This window comes from Notamacropus eugenii, chromosome X (assembly GCF_028372415.1).
Source record: "Notamacropus eugenii isolate mMacEug1 chromosome X, mMacEug1.pri_v2, whole genome shotgun sequence".
NCBI classification, from domain to species: Eukaryota; Metazoa; Chordata; class Mammalia; order Diprotodontia; family Macropodidae; genus Notamacropus; species Notamacropus eugenii.
Window position 1 is genome coordinate 57948352 of NC_092879.1, and position 17051 is coordinate 57965402.

The 17051-nt window shown below is 43.9% G+C and overlaps 1 protein-coding gene across 1 annotated transcript; it reads left to right on the plus strand.

Moving 5' to 3' along the window:
- The first annotated feature begins 658 nt into the window (after positions 1 to 658).
- On the plus strand, positions 659 to 16999 carry CD40LG (CD40 ligand). Its single transcript, XM_072626065.1, has 5 exons — positions 659 to 920; positions 3725 to 3853; positions 10112 to 10154; positions 13358 to 13423; positions 16261 to 16999. Exons 1-5 carry the CDS (start codon positions 765 to 767, stop codon positions 16626 to 16628), a joined length of 762 nt encoding a protein of 253 aa, XP_072482166.1. The 5' UTR covers positions 659 to 764; the 3' UTR covers positions 16629 to 16999.
- The last annotated feature ends 52 nt before the right edge of the window (positions 17000 to 17051 follow it).

A 17051-nucleotide genomic window follows, 5' to 3' on the forward strand; every position in this document is an offset into this window, starting at 1 on the left:
GAAAGTGAAGATGTCATTATCTGATGGATTTGCTCCTGGTGAATAATGAATTTGGCTAAGTCAGAATAAAATTTCTCCATTCTCCTTAATCCCAAAGTTTGGGTCTAATTCTCTTGGATGACTACCTCAAGTCCTTCTTTCTCTTGGCCTATGGATTGGGTAGTGGTGGTGTTGAACTGTACAAAACCAACATGAATCTGAGAATTGCTAGTCTTCTGCCTTGCTTTGGGATGGACAGCTCCAGCCTAACCAGCCTTGATTCTGTGTGAGGAGCAATTAGCTGACCATTCTTGATAGTCAAATCAATCCAATCTTTTTTTTCCTAGGCCTATTTTCTTTTCCATAAACTGGAGACACATTAGTAAGACCGAAATTGAAGCTAGTCAGTCTTTGTCATTTTCCTGGAAACGGGCAAACCAAGACCCATCAAGCCTTGCCATAGGAAAATACTGCCATTGGCTACTAAGGTTTTGAACGTTTCAAGGCAGGAATGAATAGATGGAAGAAGCAACTCGTCTCTTCTTTGCCACCCAAAGGGGGAAAGCCTGGAAGTGAACGATATGGGTGCAATTAAAAAAAAAACAACCCTTTACGTAACTTTTTTACTGGGAGAGAACACCACGAAGCACATTTTCCAGGAAGTGTGGGCTGTGATGATTGTGTGCTCTTAACTAATCCTGAGTAGGGTAGCAAGTACACCAGCCTTCTAATGCTGCTTCTGCAAGCTCCTCTCTCAGAAGATCGCATTTCAACTCACCCGAAGCATGAATGAACCGTACAACCCACCTGCTCCCCCGGCTGGGAATACCATCTCTGTGGGCACCATGAAAATCTTTATGTTTTTACTTACCCTTTTTGTAATTGCTCAGACTATTGGGACGGCGTTTTTTGGTGTCTACCTTCATAGAAGGCTGGATGAGGTAAGACTAAGTGCAAGGCTTGATGAAATTGGGTTGCTTGTTTTTCTTGACTTGACATCTTGAGTTTTAACGTTGGGCTTCAAACTCTACCCAAATGAGGGGAAAGAGGAGAAGTTGGAGGGAGATGATATTCTTCCCCTACACATTTGGTTACCTCATCAAGGATTTCTTGTCCTTCAGATTTTTGCTCTTTCAGAAAGTTCCGTGTGATGAAAAGTCACTTTTGAATTTTTTTAATTGAAATTTACAATAGAAGAGCTCATTAGCAATGGATAAGCTCGTGTCAATTGAATATTTCATCCTATTTTCAATTAGCACAGACATGAGAGGACAAGAATATTCTGTCACTAATTAAAAGGTATTCTTTGCAGAATCATTTGTGATAAGGTAGCAAATTGATTTTTTTCTCTGAAAAATAGCTTAGATTTCCGTAGCACAACCAACTTTACAAAGAACTTTCCTTCCAATAATCATGGTAGATAAGTAGTGTCAGGATTTTTTTTTTTTTTGGCTAGACTTGTAATTTCATCCAGATCAGGAATGGTTTGCATGGAATGTTGTCCCCTGCCGCATATTAACAACTGTTCTGCAATTTATTGTCTTAAGAGAGTTACCTGGGGCGCTCTGAAAGGCCAAGTAACTTTCCTACAGCCACACAGCTAGCATGTGTCATAAAGAGGGCTTGAATTCAAGTCTTCCTAACTATCGGACCACTGTAGGTTAAACTTCCTCTCAGTGCCACAATGATTATCCCCCCTTTATAGATGGTGCAATTGGGATTCACAGAGCTCAAAGGTCTCCTGATTTCAAAAGCCGGCATTCTCCCCACTAAGCTCCATTGCCCGTCTTAGGTTGGTCCATGTCCTTCGACACTTAGGTTCAGAAACGCAAAAGTAGTTGGGTAATAGAGCGGGTCAATTTGAATTCTTAAAAAATTATAACAGGGAAGATGCATTTTGTTCCCACAGACACTCTCACTAACAAGAGACATGGAATATCTAGGGCAGGGCTTCTTAAATTTTTTCCACTCTTGACCCCTTCAGTATGACCATGACCCACAGTTTAAAAAGTCACGCTCTAGAGGATGCCACTCATTTCGATGAAAGAGGGATGATCCATACAATTATTCATATGGAAGCTTCTAAGAATCTGGATTTTACCAGTATACAAGTCGAACATGTGGGTAATGATGAATTCTTCATTTGTCCATCTGTCGTCCCCACGGCTGTGAGGCTAGCCATTGCCATAGCCTAGCGGGCATAATGGAGACCCTAGAAATATTAGATACAACGATCAGGATCCTGGTGGCTCAATAGCCAGTTAACAAGGAGAGCCAGAGAAGCTTTGGGTTTGGCCTTTGTCAGTCAAGTGTCTGGTCACTTGACTGGTTCTGGAGGTGAAATACCCCTCTTACCTGTGTAGCCCCAGCTTTCCTTTAGCACCCATGTCTAACCCCATAGCTAAAATGCCAGTGTTCTCCTTGGATGCCTCATCATGGTATGCAGATGACCCTTGGGTCTTTGGAGGCACTGCTAGTGGAGTACAAGCTTTGGCAAGTCTTACCAAGCTGAGAAGCCCTGGGCCTGGTGTCCAGCCCTGGTGATATGCTCTGTCTACTGCCTGAGGACCAGCTTAGATAAACCTAAAGAAAGAAACTCATTACCCAAAAGATGACTACAAGAATGGAGTCTTTGACAATGACTAATTCATGAAATAGTCTTAAAATGCCTCGATGGTTTGCAGTAAAGGGATTATACAGCTTAAATTCCACATACTGAAATCTCCTGAGGCATATGAATTGCAAGGACTTGTGACAATATTTTTGGATGAAAAGTTTCTATCAAGTTCCAAAGTTGTTGGTAGCTGGGGTGATGGAGAAAAGATTAGACTTGGAGTCTAAAGTTCTGCCTCTTATCCTTGCTGGATAGCCAAAGCCAAATCTCTTAACCTGTCTGGACCTCAGTTTCCTCATCCGTGAAATGAAGGGGTTGGGACTAGATCTCTTCTAAGGTCCTTTCTGAATGAAAATCTAAGTAAATTGAAGAGCAATAAGTTTAAAAAATTTTTATTTAAAAAATTTTTATTTTTAATGATATTTTATTTTATATTATTTTCATTTACTAATCTATCACCCTTTCCTTTTCTACCCAGTGAGCTATCCTTTGTAGCAAAGAGTCAAAAAAGAAAAAAAGTTTCTTAGTAACATTTCCCAACACATCAATCCAGTACATGTGATGTAGCACCCCGTAGCCCGCAAGCTTTGCTAAACAGTGAGCAAAGCACATGAAATAACACTTTTTCAAATAGTCAAATGCTAAAGTGTGATTTTAATATAACAATTATTGTGATTGTGGTTTGGGGGTATCATGTTTTTAGTTAGGTTGTGATTTCTGCCTAGGTCCCACTAGTGCGCCAGTTATCCCAGGATACTTTGCTTCTGGCTTGTGAGGAAATAGAGACCTCCAATTCCCTGAAAGTTGGATATTCAGTATGTGTAGAGCCCATATAAGATTGTATGCCATCTCAGGAAGGGAGGGGAGAGGGAAGGGGAGAAAACTGAAGTCTTATGGAAGTGATTGTTGAAAACTGAAAACAGATAAATTAATTACATTTTTTTAAAAAGTTGGATATTCAGTGCCATTACTCACTATTTGGCATGTTTTAGATGTCATCCCCCCCCCCCCCCCCAATCGTTTTTCTTTCAAAGCACCATGGGAGGGGATAGGGGGCCTGGGTGTTGAAGCATCATTGCCTGATGCACTCTCAGCCTCATGGGGCTCACATCTTTGCTCTTCCACAACCAGGTAGAAAAGGAGATGCATCAGCAAGAGGGCTATTTTATGCTACAGATGCTACAGAAATGCAACCAGAAAGACTTCACCAATTACCTGAACTGCCCGGAAATTCTAGCCTATTTTCAGAAGCAACTTAAGGTAAACTATGACTGATTTTATTGTCTATGTGGGTCATAAGAGCTAGAGATGAGCAGGACCTTCAGGGCCACCTGGTTCAATCTCTTGTTTTATGGAAGTTGAATGACTTACCCAAGGGTCACCTATCTAATAAATGGCAGAACTGGGAATTTTAACTCAGCTCCTCCAACTCCAAAACCACTTCTCTTTCCATTACAGTCCAACTCCCTCATTTTACAAATGAGGAAACTGAGGGCCAAAAAAGATTGAGTGACTTGCCCACACAGCTAATACATGGCAAAGCCGGGATTCAAACCCAGATCTCCAGCCAAATTCAGGGCTCATTCCAATCTGCCACATTTAACAATGTAAGTTTTAAATGAATACAAAGAAAATGCCATAAGAAAGGCAAAACACATGTGGGAAACTTATTGTGAAGGATCAGAATTCTGGAGGAGGAGGTCTAGGTTCTGAGCCTGGCTCTAACACTTGCCTCTTTGATTCCCTGGGTGATCGTATCAGACTTCATACTGACTTAGAAAAATCACATGTTTACGTTATCTATATTCTATTGTATTTTTGCTTATGTTGTTAAATATTTCCTAAATACATTTTAATCTGGTTCTGATTGTACTTGGGAGTGACACCATTGGACTCAACTTTTTCCACTTGCCACCCCTCAACCCTATATGGGGTCAAAAACTACAGTTTAAGAAGCTCTGGACTAGATGACCTCTCAGTGTTTAGGCTACTCTAAATCTTTGATCTACTAATGGAAAATGCATCTCTGAGAAAAAATCCCCACTAAGAGACCCACAACCTGCACTTTAGGCAAAACTGTGTAGGGAAGTTCATGTTAGAAGGAGGCCGCTATCTCCTGTCAACACCCCCTCTTGGACCCAGACACCTATGGGAGCTCCACTTGCCTAGGACCTGGAGCTCTTCCTTCTCTCTCCAGTGGATTCCCAAGGGACTGGCTGAGGATGGGGACCCCACCCTTTCCTACAATGGACCTTGGAGGCTGTCCCTTCCAACCTGCATCAGCAGAGGAGTCCCCAAGATGACATATGGGTGTCCAGAGGGCAGCCAGCCTCTGCTCAAAGAGCTCCAAGGAGGGAAAACCTGGCACCTCCTAAACAGCCATCGCTCATCAGGAGGAAACTTTTCCTGATAGCAAACTAAAATTTGCCTCTTGGCAGCTTCCACCTACGGTGTCTAGCTCTGCCCTCTAATAATAGAAGATTCTCAAAGACTAAAAGGCCTTTGGGATCCAAAGGAATGTACGTCCAGTGCTCCTGGTAGAATTTCCAGCTGAGAGGGGAAGACATGAGTGGCTGGTGGAAGGGGGCTTGATTAGTGGTAGAGAAGGAGGAGACCCTTCTCAGTGGTTCATCACTTAGGGTTTAACCTGCTCCACTCAAAAAGGTTTAGAGCCAGAAGGACCACCTAGTCCAACCAGCTCATTTTACAGATGAGAAAACTGAGACCCAAGGAGATGACATGACCTGCCCAAGGTCACATGGGCTGTAGAAGGCAACCCTAGGATTCCAAGCCAGGTCCTTTCGCTCCAAATTCAGCTCTCTTCTCCAAGGCATCACATTGATGGCCTTGAAATGATGGTTAATTTGACATACTCATACTGGTTTAAGGATACTATGCCACAGTCTTGGCATTGAATAAATCCCAAGCAATGGAAAGAATGCTGACTTGGGAGTCAGAGGACCTATGTTCTGGCTCTGTCACATACTGCTTGTGTGACCCTGGGTAAACCACTTTGTTCCCCAGCTCTATAATTGTGAGTCTGTGATGTGTAATGTGAAATGTTTCATCTTGTCCGTCCATTTGGAATTTAGACAGTGTGTGTGAATGTGTCCATGAGGGACAATGTCAAGGGGGGGCTGGATTTCTTGTCATCGAGGGCAGGGAACCCTCTCAGGAACTTCAACGAACTTAATTCAAGCATCTCTTCCCTCTCACTACATTGCTGGTATACTCTGCCCTTAGCTTTAATGAGGTCATCCCTCTTGAAGCCCCATCTTGAATCACTAACTAGGCCACAGTCTACACAGGAAAAGTGCTTGCAGTATAGCAGATAGGCTGTGTCTGTCTCCCTCCCCCATCCTCACTCCAACTACATACTCCAAGGGTTTATTCCTGTACTAAGTGCCCACAGGAACCCCAGAGAAGACTCCTGGAACTCATGCTTGCTGAGCTCTTTACACCAATCTAGGCATCCCACTGAAAGCCCCTTGAGGGTAAGGGTTGATGAGACTTTTTGGATGGTCAGTGCACCATACATCCCTTGTCCACAATAGGTGATTAATCATTGCTTATTGACCTGGATTGAACTGGATTGGATTGGAATGGGTTAGAGAAACCTTTGGCTCCCTCCAAACCTCCTGATTATTTTAGCGTCTTTAGCCTTAAACTCGAGACAACAGTTCCAGGCAATATCTGAAGGTAGTGAAAGGACCAGGGGTTTCTTGGAAAGGACCATGGAGCTAAGCGAGAGTCAGAACTTGGATTATATTCTTTCACTAAACAGTCCACCTGTGAAAGAGGTATTACAGGCATTGTCACCTTCATTTTACAGCTAAGGAAACTGAGGCACTGAGAGTTAAAATGCCTTGCCCAACATCACACAGTTAGAATTTGAACTTAGTCCTTTGATGCCTTGGAGCCAGGCTCTTTCCTTTGTACAATGTTGCTTCTTTGTGCCTAGCATCCCTGTAACAGAGGATGTGCCCTGCATTAGGAACTCTCAGGTCTTCTTCAGTTTGGACATTCTACAAATCCTGAAATAAATAAGGGCAAATCCTTGGCAAAAACAAACCCCAAAGAACCCCTGCTGAATAACACAGATAGTACCCTGATGGCTCTGCCAACAAGTACCCCTCCCTTGGCAGGGAGAGTAGGCTGGCACTGAAATAGGCTCTGCCCCGAATTTATGCCACCTACCTGAGGCTTTGTCTGAAATCAGCTACCTGGCAGGGGAGTAAGAAAGATGCCAGGCAGGACTTCCCTTCTGAACTCTTGCTTCAGTCGATGACTTCAAGGTGTCAGCCCCAAAGGGCACCTCAGGAGGCTGGCTACCTGAGCCATTAGCATATAGCCACAGAGCTGAAATGGTTAAACACCAAATATGCTTTTCTCCAATGACCCATTCCTCTAGTCACCAACTAGAATCCTCCGATTTCTTTTTTATTTTTGGTTCTCCAGCTCTCATGTTCTTGATCAGGATAATGAGTTCGGATTACATTTCGGTTTTCTTGGCAAGTCAGTTAATTAACATGAATTTATTAAGCACCAAATTCATGCCAGGCACTGGCCAAGGCCAGTTTGCTAATTTTCTGGGCCATTGTGTATTTTTCCGATGGCACAAAATTCTCAGAAGCTTTCACTTTAGGGGGCTCTATGCTATCAGGTTGGGGTGGGGGTGGGGGTGATGGGTGGTGGTGGTGGGAAATAGCAGTCCAAGTTGTTCCTAAATGTATGTTGAGTTGGAAGTTGACCACTGAGGTAGAGGCAAGCAGAGGAACTTCCTTTCCCCTCTTTCTTCCTCCACATGCAAACATTACGGTACCATAGATTTAGAGCTGGAAAGAATTTTGTGCATCATCTAGTCTAACCCCGTCATTTTACAGTTAAGGAAACTGAGACCCAGAGAGGTTTCATAGATTTGGCACTGGAATGGAACTCGGATCATCAATTCCAGGCCTCATTTTACAAATAAGAAATGAAGGCTCAGGAAATGGAAGCAACTTGCCTAAAGTCATATAGCTGATATTCAAACCCAATCCAAATTCGGGGCTTTTCCCCTGGACTAGGCTGCTCCTTGGTGCCTGGCAAACCTTTTTGGGGGATAAAACTCTCTCCACAGAAAAGGCTTACAATTAACATACCCCCTAGGAGACTGAACACAGTCACTTAAAATGTGACATTGGAAAGGACTCAACAGGGCCTCTTCCTGAGGCCAGTCTGGTTGGGGGGGGGGGGGTTGTTTTTGTAATCCATGTGAGGGCGGAATGGGCCAGGAAAGGAATGGAACCCCAGAGGCAACCTCACTCAACCTAGCAGAGAGCCTAGGCCCAGAAAAGCCAACCTTTGCCAACCCCCCGACCTGGTTTGCTGGTGGCCTGTGCCAGCTTACCCAAAGCTCAGCTGCAATCATTACCCTCCCCGCAGCACACTCTACCCCCCCCCCTCGCCTTTTTTTCTTCTTTTTTTTTGCAAGCGTCCTAAGCAGTCATTTATTTGTTGGGTCTTGACTGTATTTTTTCCTGTCACCACATGTTTATGGTACCAAACTCTGGTTTAAACGGAAAATTAAAACTCAACTGCACAGGTAGGCAGTTCAAGGGGCAGATGGTACATTGATCTTTGTGACTTACAGCCTAGGCTCTGGCAATCTGATTCAATTCCTTTCAATTCAGTTCAGTTCAATTCGGATCAATTCAGTTCAGTTCAGTTTGGTTCGATTTACAACTCAGTACCAAACAGCGCAAATAATGAATCTCCCTGAAGTGATTTCATTATTCAAATTTGCACTGCATATTTCCATTGGGCTGGAAGTAACTACCATACTTTACATAATTACAACATAATTATAATAGTGCAAATTCAAATACATTGATAATCCAGTTCAGTTCAATAACTGTGAGAGACAGTCATGGTGACAGAAAAGATGACTCGATTTGGAGTCAGAGATCTTGTGTTCAAATTCTGCCTCTGACACTGACTAGCTGTGTGACCTTGGTCAAGTCAGTTGACCTGTCTGGGCCTCAGTTTCCTCTTCAGTAAAATGAAGGTATCGATCAAGATAACCTCTAAGGTCCCTTCTAGCTCTAAAGCTAAGAGCCTATGAACAAATATTTATTAAGCACCTATTGTATGTAAGGCACTAGGGATATAAAAACAAGAATAACCCCTGCCCTGGAAGAGCTTCTAGTCTAAGGAGGGAGGGAGAAGACAACACATGAAAAGATAAGAAATTCTAGAGGGAGAGAGTAACAGCAATTCCTGGGATCAGGAAAGACCTTGTGTAGGTGGTAAAATTCATCTAAGTTGCCCTTTGAAAAAAGCTAGAGATTCTTCTAAGTCAAGGTGAGGAGGGAGAGTATCCCAGGCATGCAGAACAGCCTATGCAAAGGCCAGGAGGTGGGAAATGGGCATCAGCCAGTTTGGGAGAGAGAATTTGTGAAGGGGATTTATATGAAATATGCCTGGAAATGTAGGCAAGACAAATAGGAGAGGACTTTATGTATATCCCAGGCTGAGTGAATTGTATAGAGCCCTAAATGAAAATATCTACTCCATATATAAAAACACATTTTGTGTAAGCCAGTCAAATGATAGGACTCTATTAACGATGGATTCCAACCAATGTTGCTTACAAGGTGTGTGAGGACCTTCAACTCCTCACAGCTCTGGGCTTCCCATCTTTTCAGTGATTCATATGAAAAGACCATTTGCAGGCAACCCCAAATGCCAACTCCAAGTATGAAGTGATTCTCCCATTCGTTGTCACCTATCAGATCCAGGGAGTTCGATGTCCTGGGGGTGATCAGCATCAGGGATTTTTTAAGGTCGCAAACCTTTGTCAAGTGCTTGTTATATGCCAGGAACAGAGGAGAATTCCAGATGAAGGGCTAGAGGAAATATTGACTAAAGAGTACTACTATATTTGGAGGCAGAGAGACTGGGGTTCAATACTAGCTCTACCTGTTTGCTACTTGCGTGGCCTTGAACCAGTCCCTTTTCCTCCCTGGGTCTCAGTTTCTTCTACTGTAAAGTGAGGGGGTTGGACTAGCCAGCTTCTGAGGTCTCTCCCAGCTCTAAAACAAGGATCACATATGTGACCTTGGACAAGTCATTTGGTTTTCCTTGTTCTAAGTTTACTCACCTATAAAGTGAAGGAATTAGCCTAGGAGGCCTGTGAGGTTGGTCCCTTCCAGGTGAAAAGTCTATGATCAAACTTTAATCCTCTGATCCCTTTGGGGGAGGGGAGTGGAGGGAGAGGGTTGCTTCATGGAGGAAGTGGTTCCTGAGCCTCTCATCTGGATAGGCTCCTAGAATGGCGTTTTCTAGATTACTTTCTGGGCTCATGATGCAGTTAGGGAAGCCTGGCCCACAGCTCTCACATGTGCACGAGGGCATTAGGGAAAGGTTCAGAAATGAGGGGGTCCATTGGTGGGATGCGGGAAGGAGGGAACAAGAAAGGACAACGTCAGTGCCACCCCCCACTGTCCCAATGACTTACGATGCTTCTTTTCATTTCAGCCTGAGGAGAGCCCCACAAAGGAGACGTTTGAGAAGCAGAAAGGTAGGTGGCCTGGGACATTTCCTGGGAGCACTTCAAAAGGGAAAGGAACAATGGGTGGCAAATGAAAAGGTGGGGAAGAGCAGATGCACCAAACGTTTGGAAGGTGGGTTGTTTTGAACCTGGAAAATACAATCGAAACAAAGGTTCTGGTCTTTGGGGACAGCTCCCTCCCTTCGAGTGCCAGAGGAGCCTGGACTTAAGCTGAGCAAATCAGAGAACATCTAGTCTAACTTCCTTATTGTGGAAAGGGGAGAAATGAGACTTGGGAGCAGAAAAGATTGCATCCTCATAGGCTTTGAACTAGAAGGGGGGTGCCGTTTTATAGAAGAGGAAACTAGAGTCCCAAAAAGCAAAATGATTCACTCAAAGTTACATAGGCCATTGGTCTACAGGTCATTTATCATCAGGGGTGGGATTTGAATCCGGGTCCTTGTACTGCAGAGCCCAGTGCTATTTCCACTATCCCAGAGTGCCTCTAAATTGACGATCCTATGATCTTACCCTTACCTACCCCAGGCTGATTCAATTCAACAAGTATTTTTTTTTCAAAGGGCCCACTGTGGACCAGGCATAGTACTGAGTGCTGAGGTATGAACACTAAAATGAAAACAGTCCCTGCCCTCAAGGAGAATACGCTACAGCATTCATACAGATCAGGAAATCCAAAGTATACACAAAGAGCTCTTCCAGGCTTCATGTAATTGGATCAAGACATTAGAACCACAAGATGGAGTGTGGAACTCTATCCTTCTGACTTTTCATTCCTCTGGATGACTAGGAAGTTTCTCTTCTCTCACCACGGAACCATATCAGCTTTGTTTATGGGGCTTGAAGTCAACGTCCCAGAGTTGTGCTAGTTAACCTCCAAATGGAAAGCATAGAATTTGAAGCCTGGAAGACCTCTTTGTAGGTCAGATCTAGTTCATCCTCCCACAATGCAGTCTTGCCCTAGCATCCTGGCCAAGACTAGTGGTCATGCAGCCTCTGCTCAATTACATCTAGGGCCAGGGCCATTAGTTCCTCTGTTCTTAACCACTGCAGCTTTCAGGCTGGACTTGGCCTCCATTGGCTCTCAAACCCAAAACTATTTAAAAATGTTCAGTGCTGGACAGCTCACTCATTCAGTCTCAGAGAAAGAGCCAGATCCTTCTATTCAGATGTTGTCTCCCCCCCACACACTTCCCCTTAAGTCTCCTCTCTGCGCTCAACTCCCTAGTTCTTTATATTGTTCCTCACAGGGCATGGAACTAGACATAATGCAGCCCATGTGGTCTAACCAGCAACCACTGACAACAGAACAATACCCTCCAGCACCTAGCACAGTGCGCAGCACATAGTAGGCCCTTAATAAGAGTTTATTAACTGACTGACCTTCCCCATCTCCTCCCCTGCCCAGACAGTTATTTCTTTCTGAATGGTAGTTTGTGACTCTGTGCTGGTAAATATTTAACAATTGACTGAAAAAATGCATCCCCAACACTTTGAAGTTTAATTTGAATTATTAACCCTTTCTCTATCACTTTCTTAAGCTTAGACAATCAACAAAACAATCAATCAAGTCCAGATTTGTAGCAATTTCAAGGTATAAATGTTCACAATGAAAATTTTACAATCAGCTCATTTTTGAGCTTGTTCCAGCACACTCCTGACGATATCACATCCTTTCTCAGGTGTGTGTGTGGGGGGGGGCAGTTGATAGAATCGAACTAGGAACAAATGGGTGCAAGTTATAGAGAAGCAGTTTTAACTTGGGGAAAGGTCAAACTTCCTAAAAATTGGAGCTGTCCAACAGTCTACAGAGTGGGAAGGGGAGAGAAGCAAGGCATTGCAATGGAGTGAAAAGAACAATTGCTATGGAGTCAGAAGACCTGAGTTCAAGTCCTCTTGTGCTCTATTATAACCTGTGTGACCTTAAGAAATCACCTCTAGGGGCCTCAGTTTCCTCTTCTGGGAAATGAGGACATTGGACTTCTCAGGTCCCTTCTGGTTCTCAATCTGTGACCTATATTACCCACACCCTATAGAATGGGCCTCATGGGGACTTGGTGTAGGACACTGGAAGTCTTCAGTCAGGGAATTGATGATCTTTTTAGGGTAAATGGCAACCTCTGCCACTAGGCTCTAGTGGAAGGCCTCTTGTTCGTCTCCAGGTATTAGCCTTCTCTGCGACTCCCCAGATTTCTTTGTACTTGTATTTGAGAGGCAACCTTAGAGTCGAGAAGACTCAGAGTCAAGTCCTATTTTGGATACAGGATAATTGTGTAACCTTGAGCAAGTCACTTCTTAACTTCAGGCAATGGTCAAAGATGACAGACAAATTGCTCACTCACATTAGTGAAGGGAGTTTCCATACCAGGATTTCCCCAAACTGATGAAATCAATGATCTAGACTAAAAGAAAAAAATTAGTATTATTTCCTTATCTGGGTACATGCCTTCTATCACCTGGAAGCTCCTTGAGGGCAGGAACTGCCCAGCACTTGGCATAATGCTTACTGAATTGAACTGAATTGAATTCTAGTTCTAAGATTCTAGGATTCCTTCTACTCAGAATACCACAAGATAATCAAGCCAGTCACAAGCTCCCAAGGCCATGGTTCCCATCCTTCACTAGTCAATAAAATCCAATAAAAGTAATGCCTACTGTGTACAAGGTACCCTGCTGGGCATTGTCTCTGCCTTCTAGAAGCTGCCAAGCTAGGTGAGGGGAGAAGACTGTAAACCTAGGAAGTGGGGAGAAATGGTGGCCAACTAGGCTGAGCTTGGGGCAGAACTGACTAGCAGGACCTACCCAACCAATATAACCATGTGTGCGACCTTGGACAACTCAATTCATCTGTCTTGGCTTCAGTTTCCTCATCTCTTACATGGGGAGGGGACACCCAGGCTGGACTAAATGGCCTCTGAGTTCCTTCCACCTCTCCATCACTTATCTCATGACTTATTCCTCAAAGGAAGATTGTAAGCATTGTTGACAGCATTGGGGGATGGGGTTGGGCACAAGCAGCACAAACCAAAATGTAGCCAGGCCATTGTACTCTCCCTACACAGACACAGGCCAAGGATTTTGGCCTGAGTGAGCCAGGCAATTGTACCTCCCTGATTTGCTTAGGAGACTTAGTCATAGAGAAAATTGTAACATGAGATCTCAGCCCATTTGGATGTTTGTGTCTGACATATCTCATGGCTTTTATTTAATTTCAGGGGATCAGAAGCAGCTACCAATTGCAGCTCATCTGACAAGTAACACCAACAGTAAATCAACAGCTGGTAAGTCTTGTAGCATTTAAAAATTCAATTCCCACTGGAGTCATCACATTGGTTAGCCAAAGTTTTTTTTTTTTTTACAGAAGAGTGGGTCTATTTCTTTGGGATCTGATTGACAAGCCCATCCATTCCCCCTCCTCTCCATTGTCTTTAAAGAGAGCCCTAAGCACAGGGGAGATTGGGAGAGACACTGAAAAGAGGAGACCAAAGTCCCTACCTACCTCCCTCATTGCCTGCTCCCAAATGAGCTAACGTCAGGTGGAGGGATTGGTGTTTGGTCAGTTCAGAGGAAACACCTAGTGGACAGACTCCTGGCCATTAAACTCCGCCCCCCCCCCCCAGCTTCTACTGCCTGAAAAATGAAGGCTAGCCTTCACATTTATAAAAATAGGATCCAAGGGACACATTCCCATCTGTTGATCCCCCTACAGTAAACCCCAGACTCATTATGGCTAGCCCCAGGGAAATTGAAGGTAAAATCATTCTACAAAGATCAATGGATGATAACGTCAAATTTTCCAGTGAAGTAAGAACAGATGATGTGTTCTGATCTCTTCACCTCCGAATGATTTTATTTCCACAAACGTTCTTCTAGTATCACAGACCTGAGTCAGGCCATGGCACCTACCTGGTACTGCAGGATGCTTTGCATCTGATAAAACAATGGAAACAAAGTCACCAAGCACAAAATCTCCACCGCCGTCACCACCTCCCTCCCAGCCATATACATGCACTCTGAGATTGTGACCTCAAGAGCAGAGGGCTAACCTTTGACTGTCTCTAAAGGCCACAGCAACAGCTTAAAATTTTTAGCCAGGCTCTTCACATGGTATAAAACAAAGAGCACTTGGGGGCTTTGGAATCAGAGGACCTGGATTCAAATCCTGTCCCTTCCCCTCTCTGGGCCTGTTTCCTCCTCTGTAAAATGAGAAAGTTGATAGATGACCTCTGAGAATCTGATTGGGACTTTTTACGGTCATCAAGTGAATTCCAATGTGTTTATGTCAAAAGACAAACAGAATGCCCCAAAGTTAACAACTTTCTTCAAGAATCCTACTAATTCTCTTAAAGTGACTACACCACTAACCAGCTGTATGACAATGGAAGTCACTTTCCCCTTTCTAAACATCTGTTGCTCCAGCTGTCAAGTGGGACTAATAATCTGAGTATTTTCCACCTGGTAGGGGAGGGGTTATAAAGAAAGTTCTAAAGAAATGAAAGGCACCATTCAATAGATCATGTTTCCTGGTCTTTGGATGTAGTTCCCTGAGAGAACTCACATTAGATGAGTTAGATGTTAGACCTGGGATTTTTGTCATTCTGCCTCATAGGAATCCCCCAGGTTTAGGGGAGATCAGAGTCTAGTTAAAAATCATCCAACATTTCCCAACCGATTCTGTGTTGATTTTTCACTACCAAATGGCCTAGATGAAAAGGAACTTGCCCCTTAATTGTGTATTTGAACATTCCAAACAAGCAAAATTTGGGCATGATTTGGTTGTCAGATATTCTCTCTTAAGGTAGAGCTGGTTTGTAAGGGCTAAAGATTTCAAGCTAAACTAGTTGTTGCTCCTAACACTTAAAGTTACGTCTCCCCAGATTCTTGGGTCTCGATATGACATGAGAAAACTGGTTTGTCACCCTGAGGGATGTGTGTGTGTGTGCCTGTGTGTGTACTGGAGCTCTGCTCAGTCAACACGATTTCAAGCTCTTTCCCACGAAGCCCCCACCCCCGCCAATCGAACTCTCTGTGGGAGCTGAGATTGGAAATCTGGCGCACACACCTGCCACTTTGAACCCCACTCAGCCTGAGTCAAGAAAATGGCACAGGGTGTCGCTGGTGGGTGCTTGGGCTCAGCCACAAGACTACAGAGGCTTTGCATACCACCAAGCTTGCAAGGCAGTGGCGCCCACTACAAGGGGAGATCAAAACAGACGGGGAACTTGACAAGTTTATTTTCATACTTCCTTTCCTAATTTTAGTCCCCTCAGTGGGAGGCAGGCCTGCTTTGCATCAGCATGATTAGGGAGGAATAAATCAGTTCTTGCCTTGCTGGGCTGCAGCTGACAAGTGGTGTATGTTGTAAAATTGAAGCATGGTGTTGACTAATGGTAGGATTTGGGGATTTGCTTTTAAGGAGTCATGAGGCCTTACGTTTAATTTGTTGAGGAATTTTTTTATTTCCCCTACACATAAGTATATACATATATAAGTATATGTATGTATGTAGATATACACATACATACATACTGACTGGGTGACCCTGGACAAGTCACTTAACTTCTCAGTGTCCCAGACGACTCTCCAAAACTAGAAATTGCAGAACAGGTGTCAACCTGCACTGTGAGAAGGAAGTTCCTCCCTAGGAGTTTCCTCCGTTCCCCCATCAATGAAATCCCAGGTTCAAACTTACAATTTTATCCATGTAGAACTTCCCGCCATCGGCACAGCCTGGTAACTCACCTGTAACTTAGGATGGTGAGGGAGCTGCCTCAGTTATTGTAAGGTTAAATAACTTGCCCCATAGTCACACACCCTGTATACCTCAGAGGAAGGGTTTGAACCCAGGCCTTCCTAAAATTGAATAGCTATTGTCAGTGACAGCTCCTCTATTTTCCACATAGGGGCATCTTTTTATGCTAGAAGGGAACTGTGAGACCTTCTAGTCCAACCCCCTTTAACAGAAGAGGAAACTGAGGCCCCGACTGAGGAAAGGGCTTTCTTGAGGTCACCGAGATAATAATTCATGGCCTTGCATGGTCTTACATTTCTTGTTCATTAGAATATGAAATATGAAACGTATTCCAATCAACCACTTTGTTTTTTCTTTCCTACACAGTTTTACAGTGGACCAAAAAAGGATATTACACCATGAGTGACTCATTATCCTATAGTGATGGGAAACTGACAGTCCAAGGCTCAGGACTTTACTATATCTATTCCCAAGTCACCTTTTGCTCCAGCCGAGAAGCTTCCAGTCAGGCACCATTTATCGCCAGCCTTTGCCTGAAATCGAGTGGATCAGAGAGAGTCCTCCTCCGAGCAGCAAATACCCACACACCCTCTAAACCTTGTAGGCAACAGTCAATTCGCTTGGGAGGAACATTTGACCTGCAACAAGGTGCTTCAGTGTTTATCAATGTGACTGATCCCACCCAAGTGAGTCACGGGACAGGATTCACATATTTCGGTTTATTTAAATTGTGAAAAAAAAATGTAACTCCTCATTTTGTGGCCAAAGATGATGCCATCAATCTTCGCCATATAGAAAAAAGCAGTTCAAACTAAACCCTTTGGAACTGACTGGGCTTTCCTGACTTGGACTATTTATATTCCTTGGACTTTCTTTAATCAAATACTATTTATTACATAGGCAGTGCTGTACATACTAAGGGATTCCCAGAGCAAAACACAGTCCCTGCCCTACACATGAAACTGAGGCAGACATCCAGTGAACCTCCCAGAGACCAAGAGTGAGAATGAGAGGATGAGACAGAGATAGAGAGAGATAAAGACACAGAGATATAGACAGAGACACATAGAAAGTGGGTGTGGAGATGCGTGTGTGAAAGAGAGGGGGGGGGGGGAGAGAGAGAGAGAGAGAGAGAGAGAGAGAGAGAGAGAGAGAGA